This window comes from Mytilus edulis, chromosome 8, assembly GCF_963676685.1.
Source record: "Mytilus edulis chromosome 8, xbMytEdul2.2, whole genome shotgun sequence".
NCBI lineage: Eukaryota > Metazoa > Mollusca > Bivalvia > Mytilida > Mytilidae > Mytilus > Mytilus edulis.
The window spans coordinates 20,874,232-20,900,229 of record NC_092351.1 but is presented as its reverse complement, the minus strand read 5'-3'; the positions used below and the strand labels follow the sequence as shown (position 1 = coordinate 20,900,229).

The 25,998-nt window shown below is 32.0% G+C and overlaps 1 protein-coding gene across 1 annotated transcript in view; it reads left to right on the top strand.

The window, feature by feature from the left end:
• The first annotated feature begins 4,524 nt into the window (after nucleotides 1–4,524).
• LOC139483988 (macrophage mannose receptor 1-like) overlaps nucleotides 4,525–25,998 on the top strand; it is a 55,282-nt gene continuing 33,808 nt past the window's right edge. Inside the window, exons 1-5 of the mRNA XM_071267707.1 lie at nucleotides 4,525–4,558; nucleotides 4,723–4,903; nucleotides 6,698–6,792; nucleotides 8,106–8,216; nucleotides 8,810–9,149. Coding sequence (XP_071123808.1) covers nucleotides 4,525–4,558; nucleotides 4,723–4,903; nucleotides 6,698–6,792; nucleotides 8,106–8,216; nucleotides 8,810–9,149 — 761 coding nt within the window. The remainder of the gene's footprint in view (nucleotides 4,559–4,722; nucleotides 4,904–6,697; nucleotides 6,793–8,105; nucleotides 8,217–8,809; nucleotides 9,150–25,998) is intronic.

The window sequence follows — 25,998 nt, the reverse complement described above, 5'->3', positions numbered from 1 at the left end:
GAGCAAGAACTGCTTACCCTTCCATGATATAACCCCAATTTTTTGTTGAGCCTCTTGTTGCTCAGTCTTTGTGTTTGTATGTGGTGTGTTGTGTAATTTTGTTTTTCTGCTGGTCTTATTTTTGTTTTAGCCAGTCGGCAGTTTTTTTGACTTATGAGTGTGAATGTCCGTTTGGAATCTATCACTTCTGTTTCGTTTGGAATTTGTCTTTTGACCTCAGCGTTTATCGGAACATTTACTTCTCAAATATATCGTGTTTTATTAGCATATATAGTTTTAAAATAAAGCACAATATAAACTAATGTTTTTTCAATGCACGATAAAATTTTGGCAAAAGTATGAACATACATGTATGTTGTGTATTTTTTATTTTTTTATATAACTTCCATATTACAATACTGCAGCAAACCAAACATGTATTTTAAATAAAAATGGTAGTTCAAAATATTCATCTTTCACTAACATCTGTCATTTTTGTGTCTTAACTTTTAGGTTCCTTCCATTTATTGTAAATTTTCATACATAAAAAACAATTTTTCTTACTCTTAGTATGCATGCCAGTACCACATGAATCTTTTATGAATGTAAAATGTGAAATATATTTGTAGCCCGAATGACAAAACATGGGTTGGACTTCGATTCAAAAATGGCGATGAATGGATCTGGGATAATGGATCAACAGGGCCGATCAATTGGGACAGTAAGTATAAAATATTCAACATTCCTCCCTTCAAAGTGGCAACAATTATCTGATCAATTTGTTTTTAAAAGGACATTTCTGTTAAAAGGGAAAGTGAGGTAGTGGTATACAAGTTTCGTTTGATAATATCACTTTTTAATATCTCATGTCGTGTGTAAATGATTAAAGAGTCGGTTCTTTTGAACATATTAAGGTATACTCGATAGGCAGAATAAACTAAAAATAGCATGACTTCTCTGATAACTTTGATATATGTCAAAAGGAGGTGCATATATAGTCTCGATCTATCATTTCCAGATATGTGTTCCCTGCAGATGAGAATGAATCGTAATTTTGTAATGTACTTCTTCAGTGTCAGGAATGTACAATATTAAGTTCAGAAAATAACAATTCATCAATTTTATTTTATTTTAAACTCCAACATTTGCCTGTATGTCCCTATTCAAGTCAATGGTCACCATTCTGGTATTGCATTATTTTGGTCGTTATTGTCGTCCTTGATGTTGTCTCGGAAGTTGTGGATGTTGTTTATTATTGTAGTTTGTAGAAATGATTTTTGATAAGTTCTCTTACCCCTTATATAATTTTTAATTCTGCATTGCAATTCGTAACAGAACTAATGTTTTGCTCACTTGATCATTTTAATAAACACATATAGTGTATACACTACCAGAACGTATACACATCCTGTGACAGTTTATCGGTTCTGTTTTTCAAAACGGTGATTGGGGACTTGCTAATTTGAATTGTCCTCGAAGATCAGTTTTTTTTTGTGATTTGATTTTACTTTTTCTTAAATATTCCAAAAATAATCTTAATCTCAATATGAGAGGTACATTATGTTATTTGCATTTTTTTTAGCAATGGCATACCAAATCTGCTAATTTTCGTTCCAACTCAGTTTTTTACAGTATCATGTATTTGTTTATCAATAATGAATATAAACAAAACAAATAAGATTGCATTTGAAGTCAACGTGCAATTCTATGACACAGAAATACAAAAATTCATAGTCGTAGTTTAATTAATTATTTACACAATGTGTCAGGCTATATATAGTTGTTATCAAATAGTTCGTTTCTATGTTTGTTTGTGTTTATTTTTGTTGCACTTCAGTGTTCTTTTTTTTCTCTAATAGTTAAAGTGTTTTCCTCGGTTTTTGTGTGTGACCCGGATTTGGTTTTTTTTCTAAATCGATTTACCAATTTTAAAAACCTGTATACTATTTTTGCCTTTCTATATATTGTGATAAATTTAACAGAAACAACTAAAGAGACTATGATTTTATACATACATCGTTCTCCAACGTAATCTTGTTGTTTATGCCTGTTACTTACTTAATATAATGAAGATTTGTTTATTAAGGTGATCCCGTGTTGCCTCAATTGTGTATTGGTGTTGTTGGTGCTTGGGCTGATAATTTAAACCTTGGCGACATGTATGATCGATTCTGCTTTAGTAGAGATGGACTTATTTGCCAGACTAAAACCGACACATCAGGTATATGTTCATTATAAGATATTGTTTATCTAAAATGTGGATTATGAGGAACTTATCTTTTGATATTTATTCGAATGCAAACTATTCAATTTTTTTTTTTTGAGAAATATCATTATTCCTAAATCATTACTTAGTTTTCCAAACATTATTTTATATATGATCATATATGTATCTCGTACAATTTACAAAAAATAATGATTCTTTTAACGCAGATTAGTCTAAGCTTTTGAAAACATGCACGTTAATATATCTATGTCATTCGAACTCAGGGCCTGGTGAATAGTAGATTCAATCTCAACAATCCATCATCTCCTTACTGTTTTATCAATTTTACGCGCTTAAAGAATATCAGTTTTTAGTCTGCTTTAGGGTCGACATTTCTACTAAGCTGTTTTTTTTTTATATCATCCAAGCAAAACCCAATTCCAAAAATTCAATGGTTGCCAATGTTGTAACAACATTTTATTGTTTATCTAATCACATAATGCATGTTGTGCATCTGACCACTGTTTCAATCAGTTCTGCCCAAACGTTCAATCGTTTTTTAAGAGAAATCATTGTGAAAGCTTGAAGAAACCTTGCATGTACAATACAATCAATTCTCCATGCTAATCACACCCCTGTTCAAAGTAGTTATTGGCAAAGTATGATCCCCTTTTCATGTTTTTGTTACGGATATGACTTATTTGTTCTATTCATTTTCTGACTAGATATAGCTTCAAAGTTTTGAAGTAGACATTTCTTATTTATTACATGTTACTAACTAATAAGTAGTTCCATGCATGTGGCATTCGCCGTTTAAGGTATCGTGTCGACGCAAACATCCATTGGTATTCGTAACATTAATTAAATGCGTACCGATTATTAATATTTATTATAAGAGATTTAATTTTGGAAAATGTAAAAAGACAAATATAAGTTTTCAAAACAAAAATATAGAAACCAATAAACATTAAATACTGTACTACATTAACACATGAATCAGTACCTTGTCCTCGTTTTATTCATGTTTGCCACGTTCACGTGTAGTAACTGTTGTGTATGTATTTATATAACAGCACAGGTAGATGCTTGACATTGGCATAATTTTGTAAAAGTACATGTAGTAGACTAATGTTGTGTAAGCCACATGTATTCCTTGATTACTGTCGAAGTACGTGTATTTCCTTTGCTTGGAAACCAAATCTAGGTTGCCATTAAAACAAGACTACATCATGACCAAACTTTCATTCTGTTCAGTTGTACTCTAATGCAATAAAATTGTTTCACTAAAGCGCAATTATCAAGACTTTAGTATGAAAAGAAATTCTCAATGTTTGCTACCTAAATAATACGTCACGAATGAAAAGGGCATAAAGCCTGTTCAGACAGAAATAAAATATCGCTTCTGGTTGTCAAACCTTACTATCATTTAAAAATTAAATGCGCCTTTTCTTTATATTCATTGGATGTAAAAGAGTTGACAATAGTACATTTTACACAGTTGTGCTTCTTTCCAATCAATGTTTGCCTGGTCAACGCTTTAACAACCATTTGAATTTACTAAAAGAAGAATTCAATAATTGACATAACATGCCTTTGATTGGAATCATAAAACACAATTGATATCAAGTCTATCTTTCATTTACCTATGTACTTTATTGTGGAAGCTCGTGTCATCATGAATGGTACATTTCAGTTTGAAATGAAAGTTAATTTCAGAATGATGCCAAATTGCTGTTGACCAATCAAAATAACATATCATAACGAAACATACATGTAATATAATTGTTATCAGGTCCAGATAATATTTCATAAGAATTCAATATATAGATGAATCGTTTGAGGGTGTATTCAGCACTATACCTAAAAAACTGTCGTTTATGTTTTCTTGTTTTTATCTCTAAGTTATGCGTTTATCTTTTTACTGTTTTTATCTTATTGATAAGTTATGCCTAGATGAAAATCATGTGTAAACAAAAAAGTTTTAAATCGTTGATAAATAAGATATGGCCACCCAAATATGGCATATGTCACATGGTAATTGATTTTTTAACCGGAAATACATGTATTTTTTTTCTAAATTTAGCCTAAATTGACATAAGCATAGTTAATATGATTTCAGGCAATTTTGAGTTGAGTTGATTGATTCCCTTCACTTGCAGGTTTTTGTTTCTTAATATGAATTTTAGTCTAAAATAAAATCGGGGGTATTAGATGAAGCAATCAAAATGAATATGATTGGTCAAATATTTTTAGATTAAAAAATGTAAAAAAATATAAGTTTAAACAATGAAAGTAACGTTTAATATCTTCCATGCGTCCGAGACCATTTTGTCTGATAAATGTATGATATTGAATGTTTAAAACAAGTTCCAGGTATGTGTTTTGTTGATACCTGATTTTCCTGACATACGATTTTTGTAAATTTCAATAGAACGTTAGCAATGCATAAGCGTTATTAATTAAATTTCCGTGAAAAAGATGAAAATTAACAAACACGTATACCTTTAGAGACAACCTTTGCTTATGACTTAATACAGGTTCCTGTGAATCCGATTGGACAAAAATTGGATCTCTTTGCTACAAAAAACTACACGAGAGTGGTTCTGGTGTAACCTATAGTGAGGCAAGAATACTTTGTACTAATGAGAATGCCAAGGTAATGATGCCACAGTCAAAGAATGAAGCGAAATTAATTACAACAACTCTAAACTGTGGTTTGTAAGTAGTAATGATTTGTGGAAGAAATGAATTTAATACAACATAACATTTTTTGATAATAGATTGTATGTCTTTTTGGTGTCTTTTTGGGTTAAGCCATTTCAATTGATATTTTTGGTGTATCTTTCAATAATGTGACGATATACTTTTGTTACAGATTCAAATGTATAGGTGATGGTTTGTACATTTTAAAACGTTTAAACCCGCAACATGTGTTTGCACTAGTGATGAGTCAGAAACCTGATGTTCAGTGGTTGTCGTTTATAAAAGTGTTTCTCGTTTAACCATTTTTTTAATAGATTAAATCATTGGTTTTCTTGTTTGTATATGGTTTTACACTCAGTCTGGTAATTTTCTGGGCCCTTTATAGAATTTTGTAGTGTATGAACCAATGATCGGTGTTGATGACCGTACTATGACCTATAATGTGTTCATATTTACAAATTGTGACTTGGATACAGACATGGCTCACTATCTTTAATTGTTTTTACATAGGCGGTAATGGTAACGTTTTTTCCTGTAGCTCAGTCCATATCGTAAATTTGGATATGTATGATAGCTCGTTTCGAAGCTGTGACATTTTCACATATGTGGTTAAATTTTCGGGGTACGAAGTGAGATTACTTTTCCCGTAAATTAGCAAACCCCGAACATCCTTTTGTGATGCGGCTCCATGTGGTAAAATATCCCCTTTTCAACACAATAAGTTCTTTGAAAATTTAATACTCTGAACACATTCAATAGCTCCATAGTTTTTACACATTTATTCTATGTTCCTCTACTTTCCTAATCACCACAAATAATTAAGTTCAGTTATTTGTTAAAAATAGAAACATGTCCAATATCACTACACAGAGATTTTTTCTTTACACGTGACTTTTGAGTTCCTCATTTCGAGGCGCATTAGGGATGTTGTCCCACATGTTTCATTTGCACTCATACCACATATGTCTATTTACAACAAAAGAGATGATTACAGCTTGCCAACTTTAAACTTGATATTTCTATGTAGTAACAGTACTAGTCAAGCCTCGCTTGCATAAAGAGTATATATCTAGAAGTTGATACGATATTCTAGGGCTTTTATTTTCTATCATGAATTCCTTGTTAGAGGGTTGCTGCTTACAAGGAAGCTTTTAAACCATTAATTTCAAACGGTGGAGTTGCAATCATCTCTTCGTTAGTTTTTCTGACGCCAGCATGGGTACTGGTTAAACTGTACGGAATATCCGTTTCACAGATGATAACGATGTGTTCCTAATTTCATTACTTCGAATCTGTCCCCTTTTCTGGAATGAGACTTACCGAATTACACTTATTCCAGGGTTTTTCCTAAGATGAACACCAAGACGGGTACCACATGCACATTTAGAGTAGAATCTGCTTACATTTCCAGTGCATTTCACATCATCCCTGTTTTTGGTGGGGTTCCTGTTGATCAGTCTTTAGTTTTCTATGTTGTGTTTTGTGTACAATTGTGTGTCTGTTGTTCTGATTTTTAGCCATGGCATTGCCAGTTTATTTTTTACTTTAAATGTACCTCTGGTAATGTTTGCCTCATTGGTACAAGCTCCGCTGTATTCCTCATGTGAAGCTTTTACATGAAACTAAACGCATATTACTTAAGGAACAAATCTTCAAGAAGATGACGACAGTTGGTTCTCAAAGGAATAGCGATTAAAAAACAGTGTTTTTAATACATAATAAACAATATATTTTGTCTTTAAAATATATGTATTATTATCATATTATCTTATCATCATTTTTAAATTATTAAATATCTTTCCTTTTAAGGAACTGTTGGGTAGGATTAGCTGATTTTGATGCAGATCATATATACACATGGGAAGACGGTACTGAGGAAAGTCAATCGAATCTCTATTTTGGTAGTAAGTATGTTATATTGTTTTACATTAATATTACATGTTTCTTGTCGTTTTATAAGCATTATGATCATCAATTTTCATGATATCAATTATTTTTTATTTAAATTGAGAATGGAAATGGGAAATGTGTAAAAGAGACAACAACCCGACCATAGAGCAGACAACAGCCGAAGGCCACTAATGGGTTTTCAATGTAGCGAGAAACTCCCGCACCCGGAGGAGTCCTTCATCTTGCCCCTCAACAAATATATATACTAGTTCATTGATAATGGATTTATAGTATTGCTTTTATTATTAATGTATCTTTTTTTTATTGTTATTCATTTCATTTTTATTACATATTTATATTATAATAAAACTAATTAGGTCTTTCTGAGAAAAATACCTTTTGTATTTGTTCCGATTTTTACTTTTTTAATTTACTTCTTCTTCCATTTTTATTTCTTGAATGCAACTTTTGTTTCTCAAGATGTTGCTTGAAAGTTTGGTATATGATATTGCATAGTTTCGGGGCCTTTAAAACCAATCCCGCTTAACTAATAAATTTTTACAAAATTGCTCGTTACAAATGTTTATCCTTAGGATTTTATGTGCAATTTTGACTTTCTAAATTATATGTGTATATGAAGCTATCACCTTGATTACCTATAAGATTTTAAAAGAACACATTTAGACTCTAGATAAAGCCTAAATGTTAAATATTGGTCATGTTTTTGTGATGTCAATTGTAAATTAAGATTGTCTTTTACAAAGGAGGCTCTGTTTTGGTATAAATGTGTATCTCGCATTATTAAGCCATGTATTGTCTCATAAAACCTTTGCTTGCTTGGATGAAAAGTACAACCGTACGTCTCAATTCTTCAGTGAGCTGTTGTATTTTTTCTTGTATCATTGGACGTCTTATTACTAATTTTGGCTTCAGAGTCGAAATTTTGAACCGGGTTTATCATTTTTCTGGGTACAGAGTGTATTAGGTATCTATTGTCTTTTTAAGACATGAATACATATTTTCTCACAAGCTAGCTGATTGCAGTATAGTCTTACGATAATAAGTCTTATAATATCTTACGTCAAATAACTTTTTATTAACCGCCTGGTTGCCATCTTTGAGCCTGCGATATTTGTGTGCGTGTCATGTACAAGAGAATGAAAATATTTTTTTAAACGACGGACTTGAATACCTAGATTTGAAGCTTGGACAGACGGAATTTCGAGTAATTGCATGTAAAGCATTGTTTACATTCAGGATACCTCAATATCTTTTTTTTTGTCACGCTTGTATAATTTGATTAAATGTTTTGTGTTCTAATTTATAGATAATGAGCCCAACCATCGAAATCTAGATTACATCTGTGCATATATAGAGAATGATACATTTTTTAACAGAGAGTGTACAGCAACAGAAAATGTCATTTGCGAGATAGCAGGTACAGTAAAAGTGTTGCACATTTGAGAAAATAAATAAGCTGACATATATGCGTAAATAAAACACAAACATAACATAAATGAAAACATGCATAATACAAATAAAGACATGGATGATACAAATGAAACATATGCATAATATAATAGATACTCAACGTGCATACATCATGCTAGCCATTTAAAACAATTATCTAGCCAGCAACATTTTTATTCGTAAACAATGTATACGTATTCTGCAGTTTTATATAGGATAGTGTTGAATTACTTTGTAATTCTAATGGCGGGGCGAAAGATACTAGAGGGACAGTCAAACTCATAGATCGAAAATAAACTGACAACGTCATGACTAAAAATGAAAAAGAAAAACAGACAAATAATAGTTCACATGAGACAAAAAAGAAAACTAAAGACTAAGCAACACGAACCCAACACAAAACCTGGGGATGATCTCAGGTGCTCCGGAAGGGTAATCAGATCCTGATCAACATATGGCATCCGTCGTGTTGCTATGTTATAACAAACCCGGTAAATTATATAATTCGGCAGGTCACATTCATGCAAGGGACTGTATCATTTTTTCCATTGACTGTTTAAGCAATTGAAAACTTGTCAACCACGACAACAGTCCAATTCTCTATAGAGACAGAACGAACATTAGCTGATATAACAACAATGATGAAAACATCTCCATTCACGACCAATCCTTCAACTGCGGCTACAGAATCAACTACTTTACATTACACCACCGCATCTGGAAATCCAGGCAAAGAAATGCACACAAAAGACATGCCAAGCACATTGCAAGCACTTACTGTGTCAGCAACCCAGTTGACATGCATCAATAAATGTACAACTCACAGCTCAAGTTATGTTAATGGAACCGCTGGTGCAATTATGAATATGCCTTACAAAGTTGATGTAAAATCATTATCATCGTACCGCAGACGCCACCAAAGTGCTCCTGATTCACGAATGTCTTCATTTTATATAGGATGCGTCGGTAGTGTTATCCTTGTAATGTCTTTTCTTTTGATAATAATGCTGGATTTTCTACCGAATGCATAACTTTAACTAGTTTTGGATAAAAATGCGTTTTAGATAAACCAAGCATTATACAATGTATTTATTATACTGTTCCTTCAATTTATAAAAAGAATACACTTTTTTGAATTTCGTTCTAAAAGTAAAATCACAAAAATACTGAAAATACTGAACTCCGAGGAAAATTCAAAATGGAAAGTCCCTAAATCAAAAGCTCAAAGACATCAAATGAATTGATAACAACTGTCATATTCCTTACATGGTACGCGCCTATGAACTTATGTATCTTCCAGTCATTTGTTTATGTTATTAATGTTAAATTCAAATACCGCTGATGGTGATGTATAACGTGTGTGTTTTTCGGTATATACAATGTACATAATTGGGTTCGGGGATGTGGTATGATTGATAATGAGACTACTTTCAATGAGAGACCAAATGACACAAAAATTGTCATTGTACGGCCTTCAACAATGGGCAAATCGAAAACTGCATAGTCAACTATAAAAGGCCCTGAAATGACAAATGTAAAACAATTCAAATTATAAAACTAACGGCCTAATTAATGTACAAAACAGAGGACAAAAAAATATTTAACACATTAATAAACGACAACCATTACATAACAGGGTACTGATCATGACTTGGGACAAGCACACGCATACAGCATGTAGCGGGGTTAAACATGTCAGTGGGATCCAAACACTCCTAACCTGGGACAATGGTGTAACAGTTGTCCTTAAGAAAGAACTAAAAAAAATCAGTACACAAATTCAAAAGATGGATGCAAATAACATACATCCAACTAAAACAGAAAGTGGACGTGGTCGGGTACTTGTATATCCCAACAACCAAAAGACACTATGCCCTGATCTGAGGGTACTGAACATTTCTGATAGTTAGTTCAAAGCCACTTTCAATATGATCAACTTATACATGTGATAAATAAATCGTGCATCGAAAACTAAGAGCGCACAGTTTTCACCAAAAAGAATCCTACTCACATATGTTACTTGATAAATCAATAAGATAGGAGGAGTGATTTGGTATAAAATGAGGGTTAATCACTGTAGAACCATTGTTGAAAGTTTTATTTGAATGAAAAAATTAGAAGAACAGATATTTTAAGTTGACGTCATCTTTTGTAAGTTTAAGTAGTTACTATTACTATATTTTGCCTTACGCCTGTATAGCTGCTTGAATGCTTGAAATTGCAAAATGTAAAAAAAGAAAGCCAAGGAGCTGTATATGATTTAGTGGGTTTTTTAAAGGTGTGTTCTGACTTCGTGTTAAACTTAAAATCCTAATTTAACGACAATATATCAAGTCGATCATCCTTGAATATTTATACATCAAACGACATAAATAGTTTATGCAAAATATAGAATTGGTGCTAAACGCCTGCAAATACAAGTTATCACAACTTGGTTATTCACCTGATTTAAATTCAAATTATCTGGATCTTTTTAAAAGTTCACTAAAGGCAGTTATAGCATGAACAATATGAGACCTCTGCAATACTTACTACTTTCAACTCTTAAAGTCTCAATTTATTTGTTGACTGTAAACGATTTGTTGAATGTAATTGTACATTTTTTTAGATTTATTTGTCGTTAATCATGTTACATGTTACTATTTTTGATAGCTTTGTGTAGATCTGTAATGTTACAAATCGTGTCTTTATTTTGATATTGTAATGATGTGAATAAGTGTGGGTTGACAGCGTGTGTCATGCATGGCATGCAAAGCAGACGAAGATAGATTTTCTTGTTAATACATACGATCCTGTTTCTTTTCGATTCTTTCTCTTTTTGGCTCTTGTTACCTTAATCAGAATGTTTCGATTAGATTTATTAGAATTGAACAACGTTAAAATACTGTTACTTCTAAATGGCGCGGAAACTAATCAAACGAACAATAAAGCGTCAAAAACACGCAAGAACCAAACCCCAGTGCAAAAAGCTTCCTCAAAATGCAAAATACATACAATTATGTCTTGATTGTTTTTTTATACTGTTTATGTCGCATATGTGTATTTGTTTAATTAAAAGTTTTATTCAATCAAAATGAATTGTGTATATCATGCCGATATTCAATTTTATCATATGTTTAGTACAAAATACAGCAATTTTGTATATCTAATAAAGGTTCTTTTTTCCAGTCTGTATCACCTACCCTGTATCGCATACCCCGTATCGCATGGCTAAACCCGTATCGCATACCCCGTATCGCATGGCAAAACCCGTATCGCATACCTGGCATGACGTCACAATTCGAATGACGTCAACGTTTGACATATGACGTTCAGTTGCTGTATTTCCTGGCATAGGAACAAAAATTATGAGTTCCGATTAAAAAAAAATGTCCTATCATTTCCAAAAATTATTACCCAGTAACTTTACGATCGATTTTTACAAAGACACAATAAGATATAAAATACATGTATATGAAGTTCAATTGTTTATTTGGTCATAATTTTGGTGAAGTTTGTTTTCATTACCTGATGGATTAAACACAAATGTTAATTTTTACGGTTTAATTTTTGGTTAGAATACATGTAGATAGCAATTTTTTCAAGAAATATTTGTCTTGCTGTCCAACTCTTCAGTAAATTAAAATGATCATGAATGATATCATCGCCAAATAAACAATAAAACTTTTAACATTTCTACATCTTATATTTATTTGATAAATGTTAATTTTAGTTGAAATAATAGGACAGTATCGTCAGTGGATGCATTTTAATACATGGTCTTCAACATATATTGAGAATGTAATAAGATTATAGGGGGCATTACGATGTGGATATTAAGCAAATAAGGATGTCTATAAAAAAAACCAAGTTAGCTGGAAAAATACAGGGAAATCATAATAGAATTGAGAATGGTAATGGGGAATGTGTCAAAGAGACAACAACTCGACCATAGAGCAGACAGCAGCTGAGGTCCACCACTGGGTCTTTGCTAACTTATAATTTCAGACGATTTAAAACAAAAAAATGGATATCCCATAAATCTGATTCTATGAAAATATATGATAAACAGAATAATACATGGCAAAATCCGTATCGCATGCTGTATCACCACTCGACCAATATCAGCCCTCGGGACCTTCGGCCCTCGGGACTGATATTGGTTTCTCGTGGTGATACAGCATGCGATACGGATTTTGTCATGTATTATTCTATATATTCCTATGATAGGATACCTCTATACATAACAGAAAAAGGTAAAATATCAAAAGTACCAATATCCATGGAAAATTCAAAAGGAAAGGCTTATATCAAATTAAAAGCTCAAATACGTCAAACGGATTGAAAATAAATGGTATATTCCTAAATTAGAACAGACATTTCCTTACTTTATGCGCCTTTTATCGATATGTTGTTTTTTTTAAATATGAGTAGGGAAAATATAGTCTGTATAGCTGTGAATACAAGGAATGTTCTGATACATCAGCATTTGAGGAAAATAGTGTAACAGTAAAAAGCCACAAATATTATCTGAATGTACAGAGGCGTGTGACAATGTCAAATTATTAAACGTTCTTTTCATGTTTACTTAATGTGGTAATTTTAGTTTCGAGTATTATGGTAATATAATTTGACAATTGATGGTCCTCTTTTCAGATGAAAACAGGTGTTAATCGTACTTTATATGTATACTAGAACACACCCGCGAAATCGCGGGCATTCAGAGCGTAGTTTAAAGTATGTAAAGTGTTGTTGGAAGAATTTTGTAAAATACAGAATGACTGGAGAATTTCAGCAAAAGTATCATAAGACATAGGTTATTGGTGACAGGAATTTTTTTTTTTACTCTCCACCTTTATTTCCAAAGATCCCAATTTTTGGTTTTCTATCAACTTCAATATGAACATACAACATTTAAGTAAGGAACCTGTAATTCAGTGGTTGTCGTTTGTTTATGTGTTACATATTTGTTTTTCGTTCAGTTTTTGTACATAAATAAGGCCGCTAGTTTTCTCGTTTGCATTGTTTTACATTGTCATTTCGGGGCCTTTCGAAGCTGAGTATGCGGTATGCGGTATGCGGTATGGGCTTTGTTCTTTGTTGAAGGCCGTACGGTGACCTATAGTTGTTAATTTCTGGGTCATTTTGGTCTCTTCTGGAGAGTTGTCTCAACATGGCAATCATACCACATCTTCTTTTTTTTGTAATCAATGAATTTTGTAAAAGATTTAATGACTGGAGATATCAAAAGTTCACATGAATAATTTTAGCGCTTATCTGTATATTATGAACATGCATTACTGTATTAATAAAGCATATACAATGTATGTATTTACTCAGTTTCAATTCTAAGTCAAGTTACTAATCGATCCATGGTGATCATTGATATAGTATACAGACCCTCTCTATTTAATAAACTCTGTGACCGACGTGGATAGTAAACTTGAAAATGATAGCAGATAAAATTCTGAAAATACACTTTATTCGTAGTATATGTATGTTCAAAGTATACAGAAAAACGCAAATCGGAAGTATAATGTGACTTAAAATTTCGTCCAATGACGGGACAATATCCGGATGCCTTTTTACTCATTTTTCTCCTAAAATAACTCAATCTGAATAATCATATGAATGGATGACAAATACGACTATGCACTGTATCTATAGGACACAGAGGCGTATTGATTAATTTATTGTTGAAAGAAGAGAAGCGACACACAAAATGAGGTCTTCTCGTTTAATAGTATAGATATGATTGGTTTCTTATATGGCACCATTTATACAGGATCATGTAAGAGTAAACACGATATTGTTGACTTTCACTGGACACAACATCGATATCTAAGTCGATTTTGCTTAGAAATATTATTGTATCGTATTCTTTCGAATGTACTATATCGTGATTTGATTCGACAAATTGTATATGTGCTATAAGACTTTTATTATTTGATAATTACATTAAAAGCTATACCTCTGACATGTCTGAGACAGTTTAAAACAAAAACGTTATCGTGTTTAAGATGATTGTTTGCAATCATGTGTAATAGACCATAATATACAGTGATCTTGATCAGTCCATTTTTTTTAGTAGTGTGAATCAATCAATATGTTGGCTATTTAACACACAATTTAATTCCTCTGTTGTACAAAACAGGGGGCATTTTGTACTGCTAAATGTGAAATATTCCTTTTTTAGTTGTCTTTATCGTCATGGGGTTAGTGCATACTCTTTACTCGTTTTACGATATGTTACACTATTTTGAAAAAAAAGTAAGCAGATTAATCAATTTACTACTATTCATAAGCCTTTGACAACAGACATATTTCGGTATGTATCGTCTATTAACAAAGTACTGATGGCTAGCCATATGCAAAGATTTATGAGTAACAATACCACACTGTTATACCTAAACCTGTTCTTGGCGTTGTGAAACAGAATAAAAAACACAACACAACTAAAATTCTCAGTACAACTTTTGCAAAATGGATAACATGTTCAACTAAAGAAATAATCCAATGCAATGTATCATAGTTAGAGCTCATCCCACTAACACCAAGCATTTGGCTCTATTTTCTGTTGGTGAAAATAAGCATTGGTTCTGGATACGTGTCACTGATACAAACAACCTAATATCTTCAAACGAAAAAAAAACGATGATGAAACAAATTTCATAAAAACCTCATTACAAATGTTATACGAGGACGAACATGAATGGTTTCTCAATATAACATATCAGCTACATTTAGAAGGTGTAATCAATCATACCAGCTGTCCCGCTGATAAAATCTAGAAACGTTACAGTTTCATGTCGTCTATACATTGTAAAAAAACACGAACTTCAATCAATTGGACCATTTAGTATTTGGAGTTGATAAACAACACAATCATTAACTGCATAAGTGTAATAAAATACTAGATAATATATGATTAATTATTGAATTTAAAAGTTAAAAACAATCATGTCTTGAAGACATACATTATACATGCATATTACAGAAGATATATACAGAGATACTAAGGTTCTTGGCATGGTAAGTCAGATATTTTCATAGTAAAAGCGCCGTTGTCTTGTGTGGCAATATTTATAAAATGATGTGAATGATTTTGAGTAGTACAAGACAGGGATAAGGTGGTCTTTCTCTCGTTCTTTTGTCCATAACGTTTGATTTTGTCATTTTTTATGGACTTCCCCTCTTTTTATTTTCCTTGAAAATTGATCCAATACTTCCTTGGAAAGCTTCGTGTAAAAAGTAAAATCACAAAAAAATCTGAATCTGAAAATATCAAACGCAAAGTCCCTAATCAAATGGCAAAATCAAATGATAAAACTCTTCAAACGAATGGACAACAACTGTCATATTCCTGAGTTGATACAGGCATTTTCAAATGTAGAAAATTGTTAATTCACCTTGTGTTATAGCGCTAAACCTCTCACAGTCGCATCCAATTCCATTAAATCAACAACGAAACAGACATAATAGGTAAATAGTCAAAATATGGGTACAGCAGCCCTCGATGTGTCACAATCTGAAAACAAACAAATATTTAACAAAAAAGCACAAAAAGCATCTGTAGATATCTCACTTTGGCCAAAGATCGCAAGTTATAAGGTAACATTTAAATCTCATGAACCATAAAAAACTGAAAACGCCATGCACAATACATAACAAAAAACCACAAATAGACAAACATGTCCATAAATATAACACAAATACTAAACTCCAAACAAATTTCAAAAATGGAAAGTAAAAACAAAATGAAACAATCAAAACCCATTTTTCAACGAAATACGTGACCAACCCTGGAAGACAAAAGAGGTTAAATTGACAATAATTGGGATCAAGTAGCCAAAACTGTGCAAAAGTACACCAGGATGCATAAATATCCTGTAAGTTAGAAAGAAATATTACAATAAAAAATGTTAAACAAATAATGCATTATATAAAATGTATCTGAAATATAACAAATAAATAAGACATACATTAAGATTGCATTATAAAAATACACATGATACACAGACACTAAGACTGTACATGTACCATGCGATACGTATTAAACCAATAAATATATGCATGCGCCCGGCCAATACATTGACACAAATATACAGTATACTTCACTAGTAGCACGATTTCAGTCTGAAACGGTCATTTTGGTCTGATCGTATCTTAATTGACTGGATTTACCGCTAGAGTAAAACGTCAAGATTTGTCAGATCGTTAAGTCTCCATTCGGATCGATAGTCTCATTAAGTAAATTAGTCCGTTAAGGCATGTCAAGATATTTAAGACTGTATCTTCTAGCGAGCTGTTTAGATCCGTTAAGACCGTGTCAGACCAAAACAGACCATGGATACAAACTGACGTCAAGATGTTGTCAGACCGTGTCCAGTCGTGTTCAGATTTTAATAATTTGGACACAAAACGAGTGAAACTTTCCCATTATTTATCAGGGGTTGCTCCCCTTTCAAGAATAAAATAAAACTGTGAAAGAAGACGATTTTTTTTAACTGAAAGTCTACCACGTCCACTTAATCATGTTATTTAAATAAAACAAATATTCAATTTGAATTCTAACTTCTTCCTATTTAATTATTTAACAAAGTCATACTGCTGCACAAATCGCCGCGAATTGACTAAAAAAATCAACAGATTGCCGAAATAATATTTATTTACTGAATATAAGCACCTGAACCTTTATATTTAATGGTTTACAAGTGATTGCAATACGTTTTATATGCAATTACAGACTGCCGTACGTGGTGAAGAATTTTGTCATTCATTTTTACACCCTTATTTAATAATAACGGGTGTCGGCCTTGAACACTTGAAAACGTGATCTTAATATGTTAAATTAAATTTAAGATGTAACTATTTTTAAATATTGTAAATGAATGCATTATCATTCATCTTTTTATGTTACCTATATAAATTGCATTTGAGTAAATTTGAGACAGGGAAAAAAAAATATATATAACTGTCTTTTATCGTTTTCCGTTTATTGTCATGACATTGTCCGTTTATTTTTGCCAGACTCATGCGTTTGACTTTCCATCTTTATTTTTTAATGTGTCTATAATTCGATAGCCTTTTGTAAAAAAAACTACATACCAGAAGCCTTCGTTAAAAAATAAAGTTTGAATATTATAGCAGAAAAAGGCTTATAAATTCATTCAAATTTATATTTGAAATAGGATAAATAATCAAGAAAATGTTTATAAATACGTCAGACACTGTACTTAAAGTACATTTAAAGACCAGGTTACATATATATTACATGCATACAGCATAATAAAGCTGGTTTAATTTGAATGACTATCCATTAGGGACATTTTTCGACGATAATTAATCAAATCTGACAAGTTTAATTAAAAACGGAAAATAATTCTTCGCCCGTAAACGATTTAACGTTACCCTCTTTATTTTTGTTGCATTCATGTCGCATGTGTGTCGGCAGTGTCAGCGCTTCTAATAGCTAACTTATTTTACACAAAATCGTTGACATGGTAGAAGGAAACTATAGTACAATATAAGCTGAGCTGGAAATTGCAATTGGTGAGTAGAAATGAATATTTTAATACATGTCTATCAGAATAATCATTGATCATGGGTCATCACCCAAGAGTTTGAAGGAAAAATGTTCACATTTGTTAAATTTGTGCATACAGGTATGAATCGACGTTCCAATACTCCACACTCTTGGATAGTAGCCTGTTCAAAGGCAAAGTAAGAATTTGGGCTTGTTAAAAAATTGTTCCTGTGATTGGACCCCCCCCCTTTTTCATGTTTTTTGGAAGATCAATGCATGATTTAAAAAGTTACATATAAACTAGTATGGTTTAAACCCCCTTTTAAAAATGGCTGGATCCACCCCTGTTTATTGCCTAACATGCATTGAAATGTGGGGTATTCACAATGGTATGGTTGTGCGGGATGGCCTATTACAACAGTTACAAGACCTAAACCCCTGATCGAGTAATCCTACATATTGTATGTTAATGTATTGATAACTGTCACGTCCTAAATTTGCATGAAATATTTGTCACTTTTTTTTATTAACCAATAACCAACCAATCTTCACATGTTACGATGTAGTCCGAGACAAGCTTGTCTGGCAAAACAGCCGTTTGGCCGTCAGAGTAATCTCGGACTAGTTACGACGATGATATATATATACCTATTTAAATAGCCACTGGTGGGTGATGTACAATAATTATAATTTGTCACATATGTGTTATGAATACCTTCAGACGGCGTGCACAAAATTGACGGCAACTGTAAAATGCGCCTTTTAGATAGTTTTATACAACCGTGTTTAAAATATTTTTGAATAAGAATAGGAATAAGAATTTTTTTATGATAAAATGATGAATGCATGCCATTAAAATCCACATTACTAGTAAGGTAAATTAAAATTTAATCTATAAAGCACGAAACGGGCATATAGAAAACAGCAAAAATACGATGTAACTTGTAACATTAAATAAGCATAAATTAGAGTTTTTGGCCTAAAACTTGTACAAATTCAACATATTTCCCTGCATTTTCGTATTACAGAATTGTTCGGATTCGGACTCGGACATCACACGAAATTCATCGCAAAAAAAATCAAAAACGATCATGGTAGATAAGTTTGGAATGGTCTTCGTTATGTGTAAGAAGTAGTAATTTGGAAGGATTAATAATCGAAATGAAAGAATCGACAAGAACAATATGTAATTACAATCTTTTTATTTTCAAAATAACTTGGTATTCCAAATGTGCATAACCAGAGGTTTAAAATAATCCTCAAAATATGAATGATTCGATAGTCCAGACTGAACACCTGATTTTTTTTAATGTCCAGCTAGTATGTTACAATCTTAAGAAATGACGTTTTAACGCTATTTTCTGAAAAGGGTCCACGACATAATCGCTAATCATTTCCATTTCACTGCTCTTAGCATATATCTATTTATATTTCCAGAATGTGCATTTGCTGCACTTTTTTGTTCGAAAGAAAAAAGAAATATGTTGAACGTAAATATTTAAAGTTATGTGATAAACTAAGTGTCCAGTGTTTTTGTTACGCGCTTGTTTTCTGGAGGAAAATGCCGACGTCGTTAATGGTTTTAGTAATCTGAAGACGTTACGTTTGTGGACTCAGCTTTGTGCACACCGTCTCAACATGTTCAAGGCTTGGGTTTGTATATATGCAATAACCTCAAAATTGCCCGGGGCAAAAAAAGAGGATATTGATATTGTGCCCTGACATGCCTGATTCCAAATGATGAGACGGCATTGCGTCCTTAACAACAATTTTTAACACTTTTCATCTTTTGTGATAAGAAATTTAAGATTTTACCGGGTATGATTCATTATTTTGTTATAAATGATTTGTTATGCTCTAAATTTTGTAGAACTTAAATATATGTTATAACAGAAGAAAAAGAAATTATGTTGAAATTTTTATTTTTATCTTTTGTATATTATTCACTGTCATGACTGTCATGACTAAATAAAAATTAGATCCCACGCATGCGCGGCATAGTTAAATAAGTGCCCGACACGTTATCATCAGTATGTTGATGGATTATAAAGAAGAAGAAGAAGAATCTTATAAATACTATTTGCTTTGTCACCATATCACGTTGGTTGTAATATTCAACAAATTCTATTTTAAAATAAAAAAGTATTATAAATTGATCACAACAAGTATAGTGCTATAGCCTCTATTAGACAGTAACCCTTCAATGAAGTTTACACCTAAGAAAACATTGATGTAGAAAGAGAGAACATTTTGTTTTAGAAATAGAACCTCAATAGCTTGCGTATTGTAATTTTAAATAGTATAGACCGATTCGTGTTTTAAAATCAAACAAACGCTACTGCTTGCACTGATGGTCAAAAAAATACTTTTATATATATATAAAAAAACAATGTATTTGTTACATGTTATTGGTATTAAATTGTATATTTTGAAGATCATATTCCGTAATGTTATGCCCTGAATTCTATTCGATGTCTATAAAGCAAATAAAATCTATTTGTACTCGTAACAAAAAGGAGAAAAGATCGGGCTGCCTCTCTTCAATTTTGTCCAGTTACCAAAGTAAAATCAAAATTAAATTCTCCGACAATGCACATGTTGATATATTGTATATGTCATTCCAACACTTACACTTGTTCTTTTATTTGTGTGGCAATTTTAATGACCATTTTAATTCAAAGCTTGGATTTGCATCCTTCATTCTCCAGTACGTTTGAACAAGGACGTATAACTAACATAATCTAATATACGTCCTTGGTTTGAATTTCTACATACATCACAGTCAGTAATTAAAGTTGTGTGTTAAACGTCAATACGAAAGCAAACAATCCATAGTAAAAAAGATATTTAGAGAGCACATATGTATCTTTCGTCTGACAGCATATAAACATATAAAAAAAATCGAATTATTTTTTTTTAAGACAAAAAAGAGAAAAGAACTGATAAGTGCGGGTAATCCATGCGCCTTGCCTCCTTTATATTTCGATATCTTAAAAATTAATTATTCTTTTATCTATTATAACACGTGAAAACTACACCGGTGAGTTCCATACATGTCATAAACTTACAGCTGGTCCTGAACATGCATGAAGTATTTGCCACTGGACTTTAAACAACAATCAATCACACTACAACTTATAGTATATATAGTTGTGAAATACAAAATGTATATTATAATGATACATTTAGATAAATAAATAGAATACAAATACACACTACTTTATATAACTGACACAATTTAAAGGAATACTCTCTAAACTATATAAGTAGAGAAGTGAAACGTTTCTTTTGAATACTAAACAAACTTCCTAACAGTACATGTTTTTTTAATGGTTTTACATGCGGCGCTCAAATATTTTGCATGGTCTTTTGGTATAGTGTTTAGACATATATGATATTGTAAGAACCTTTAACGTATAATAGATTCACATTCGTTACTTTGCTCAATATAAAAAAACATAAGCATTAATTTATATTAAAAACTGAAGGTCAGACATCACTAATACGTGTTCATTCATTCTTTATTAAAGTTTAGACCTTTTTATCAAGAATGATGATGAGAGTAATTGTAAAATATAATAGGCATGTACTTTCTTACGTTATGGATCATTGATTTTGTTACCTGTTGACCCGGTTGATTACTAGCACGTGCCATTGAACTCGACCGTTTTAACTAAAACAGATTTTATTTTAAATCAACGCCATATATATATATACAAAGTATATACAAAGTACTATATACATATTATATGGATAAGAAAATAAATATTATAAGGATATATTGTTTGAATGAAAATTTTTATACGGTGATACTTTTACACCGTCCCGACAGAGACTGAATGCAGTATAGAATAGAATAGAATAGAATAGAATATCTTTTATTTCCATAAGAGGTACCCTCAAGGGGCATAGTGCATATACATTCATGACAATATAGACAGTATATGATCAGGTTTCGGGATCCGGGAAGTCTTTTTTCGAATTTCCGAATGTCGGGAATATTTTTTTCCAACTTTAATAGAGTAACTCGCACGAAAAAAAAAAATAAACATACCAAAAAAGCAACAGCTTCAACGGTAAACTAGGATATATATTAACAGAAAACGAATTAAAGAAACTGTCATGCATAAAACAAAAATATGCATGACTGTGTTAATTTACCTCCGCTGCATTTCTGTGGATTGTCTCATTGGCAATCATACCACATCTCCTCAACTTTTTTAGGTTACGTTTAGGATTTTCCGTTACTAATCTTCAAATACAAAAAACATTTTTACCGGTGTTCACAACATTTCAAGGTTAAATTTATGGCATACATTCTGGTGTGTATACAATTAACGTATGTCCTTGCATTTAATTATCAATATATATTTATATAAACTAACATTTATTAAAAAATAAACAACATATATATATATAGACGAATAATTTATTAGTTCCTCAACAAAACAAGAAAAGAAATAAAGAATTAACACAAGATTTAATCTTTTTTTTTTTAATTAATCAAAATATACTTCAAATTCTAATAATAAAATACATATATACATGTATTAATCTAAAATGCATTATCGAGTAGAAGGGGCGCAACTCGTGGTATCAAACCGGTATACTGAACGGATCTAAACAGGGTCTGAAAATTTATATGGGGACGAAGTCCCCAATAACAGTAGAAAATTCAATAAAAAAAAAAATTCGGGAAAATTTCCCGAATTTTTCATTGTACTAATGAACTCAAAATCGTTCAATTTTTTTTATGTCATGTTTTGAAATCCCGGACCTGCGCAGAAATGTACAATATACTTCCTTTTTCCGGTCTCGTTTGTATGAAACTTTGAGTAAAATATATATTTATCAGTCTAGCATAAAATAGGAAGAAACGCGCAATACCAATTTCATTTTTAATAATTCCTTGATATGAAAAAAACGTTACCTAATGATAGCGTTTCTTTGTTTACATTGCATATGACGTCATAGTTTAAATAACGTCACAACTAAAATCCCTAACAACAGAACCAAACTCGGAAACGTTACGGTATTTCCGTTTCTTTTTTTTTTAACAAATAATTAGTTACAAAAAAATAATTCATACAGACTTCGTCCCCATTTACAGGTAATGCCTGCCTCATATTAATGTTCTTTTGTATCCATGGTCTGTTTTGGTCTGACACGGTCTTAACGGGTCTAAACAACCCGCTAGACGATTCAGTCTTTTCCGTCTTGACACGCCTTAACGAACTGATTTACCTGATGAGGCTATCGATCTGAACGGCGACTTAACTATCTTAAATATCTTGACGATTTTTTCTAGCGGTAAATCCAGTCAATCAAGATGTGATCAGACCAAAATGACCGTTTCAGACTGAAATCGTGCTACTAGTGCTTGTGATAAATGTTACGAGTGTGGACAAATACATTTCCTAATCTCCAATTGTAAAGAACTATAAGGATAAAACGCATTTGTAAAGGAATGTATTGGTGCATAAACTGGACTTATTCACTCACAAACATATCATCAAGGTTCTATGAAATTTTATTTGTTTGTGAGTGAATTGGTCGAGTTTAAACACCAATGAATGTCTTTAATAAGGCGTTTTATCCTAATAAAAATACAATATCCCAAAAAGAGATTTAACATATTATGTATGTGAACCGAACTTACATATAAGTTTAAATGTAATTGTGTCATAATTGTTGTTCACAGTAAATATATACTTTTTATAAACTTGTTCCGGAATTCAGATAACCAAAGATTTAAATTTAGTGAAGTAATTATGAAAATTGGCAATATCAGTTGCATCTTTGGCAAATTAAAATACCCGACTAATCATCGGGGTTTGTACTTACAAGAACAACATATAGGTTACAAGAGAGTTATTTGCGTACCATTCCGGAGCATCTGATATCTCCTAGGTGTTTTAAGGTTCATGTTGCGCAGTTTTTAGTTTCTATGATGTATTGTGTATATTGTTGTTTGTCTTCTTGTCATTTTGCGTTGCAAAGTTATTGTTAGTTCGTTTTTGACTCATGCGTCATTTAACTTCGTTAAACTAAATTAATACGATGTATGAATATACTAGATAAATAAAAATAAGATGTTGCACATGTTTTATTGCCACAGATACCAACGAATGTTTAGTAATCGTTACAAAAAGCGATGTTGGGATTCCCAAGTCCAAAGGTCGATGGAAATTGAACAGTACTTTTTGTGAGGAGGTCTTTTAATGTGAATTTTAAGTTATCATAGAGGTTTTACAAACTTCCGAACCATCAAAAACATAAAAAAATTGCACAACAAAAACTTTCAGAGGACAATTTTTGCTGAATTGGACGAGTCTTAATATATTCAACTCAAATGATGGATACAACAGACTCAGTCTGATGCACTAAATAGACAAGTAACAGTTTCCTAACTGTATTGTAAATGACCAATTAAGATTTATGACCCCTTCTGTGGCCATGTGGATTATAAAATTTTCAAACTGCAATAGTATCAAATATAATGAATAATACAAATGGGCATTTTTAAAATGTACCAAAGGGAAACTTCATGCAAAGCATTATTAATTATTATTTCATTGCATTAAAAAGAACCAGGGGATTTTGCGGCAACATATTTGTAGAGAATCAACATATTTCATCTGATCGTCACTTATGGGGATTATGTAGACAAAACGCGCGTTTGGTGTATCAACTTCGGATATTTGTTTTAACCACTGGGTCGATGTCACTGTTGTTGGACGTTTCATCCCCGAGGGTATCATCATCTTCCGAGTAGTCATAACTTCGGTGTTGGCATAAAATTCAATTATATGGACATTTTTATAAATTTTCAGTTTGCAAAAGTATGAATTATTCGAAACACTAAGGATTTAATTATCCCAGGGATAGATTACATAAGCCATATTTGGCACAACATTTTGGAATATTAGGTCCTCAATGCTTTTCAATTTTTTACTTTGGCTTTCTAACTTTTTTAATCTGAACGTCATTCATAAGTCTTGTGTAGACAAAACGCTCGTCTGGCGTATCAAAATTATACGCCTGGTACCTTTGATAACTATTTACACCACTTGGTGATGCCACTGCTGGTGGACGTTTCGACCCCGATAGTATCACCAGCCTAGGAGTCACCACTTTGGTGGGTGTAATGCAAATGTTCGTTGATTTTTGTGGATACAGGTTATTTATATTCAAGATGTCAATTAGTCCAAATATTGGTGTGCAGCGAATCGATATATGACAGGACTATTAGCTTTCTGTTCAACTTTCCTCACTCTAAACGAATTCTGGTTCACATTTTGGCTTTCTATTTCTGACCATTGAACTCTGCAAAAAATGTTCTGCTGGCAAACGCTTCAATATATCGAAGTCTAACAACTTTGTGTTCCTGACTATTCAAAATATTTCTTTGATAAGCAGGTTAAACTTCGTATATGACAGGGCTTAACACACTGCATATTTCATTTTCATGTAGGAATCTGTGCATATATGACTTGCTGGTAAGTGACCCTGTCCAGCCTATAATATTAGTTGGGCTTTTGATTTCGTTAACGGACAGAAATGTATACAATGAAGAATGACAGCTTATTCGAGAACTCACAAGCCTTTTTTGCCTTCTCAACTGTTTGTCAGTGAAGATTGAGCGCAGAATCATTCATGTTATTTATATGTTTTTTTAATTTTTTAACCAACAGCTCATCCTGTAATGTAAACCATTGATATATCTCCTGAATTTGAATTTGTATTTGTAGCGTACTAAACAATGTCTTCAAGTACTCGTATATTAGGTATATGAAAGGAATAATTGGACATGTAAACGTTTTTTGATGAACAGTACAGTTTACAATAGTTTTTGATATGAGTCGCAACATAAGTTAAGAGTAATTTGTGTTTCCTAACAATAATTTGAAATCTTTTTAAAAACATTTAGAAAACGATTAGCAACTCCTCTTAACTTTGTTTTAGGGACATGTATACATGTCGACTACGATGATGCACTGTCAGTTGACTAAAACGCACCTCACTTTAATCGGACGCCTACACGAATCAACTGAAGGGTGGCTTACCTTAAAGACTGCTCTTGCAATGACATTAAACCGTCAATTAACTCTGTTTCAGTTTCTATATATCTTCCAATTTTTACCCGCTAACACTTCAGGCGCATCTTATATCATCTCTATGTTTTAGTTTGATTCGTATTGATCAAATTCTAGTGTTCACTGTGGTAGTTTGTGAATTTGGCTTT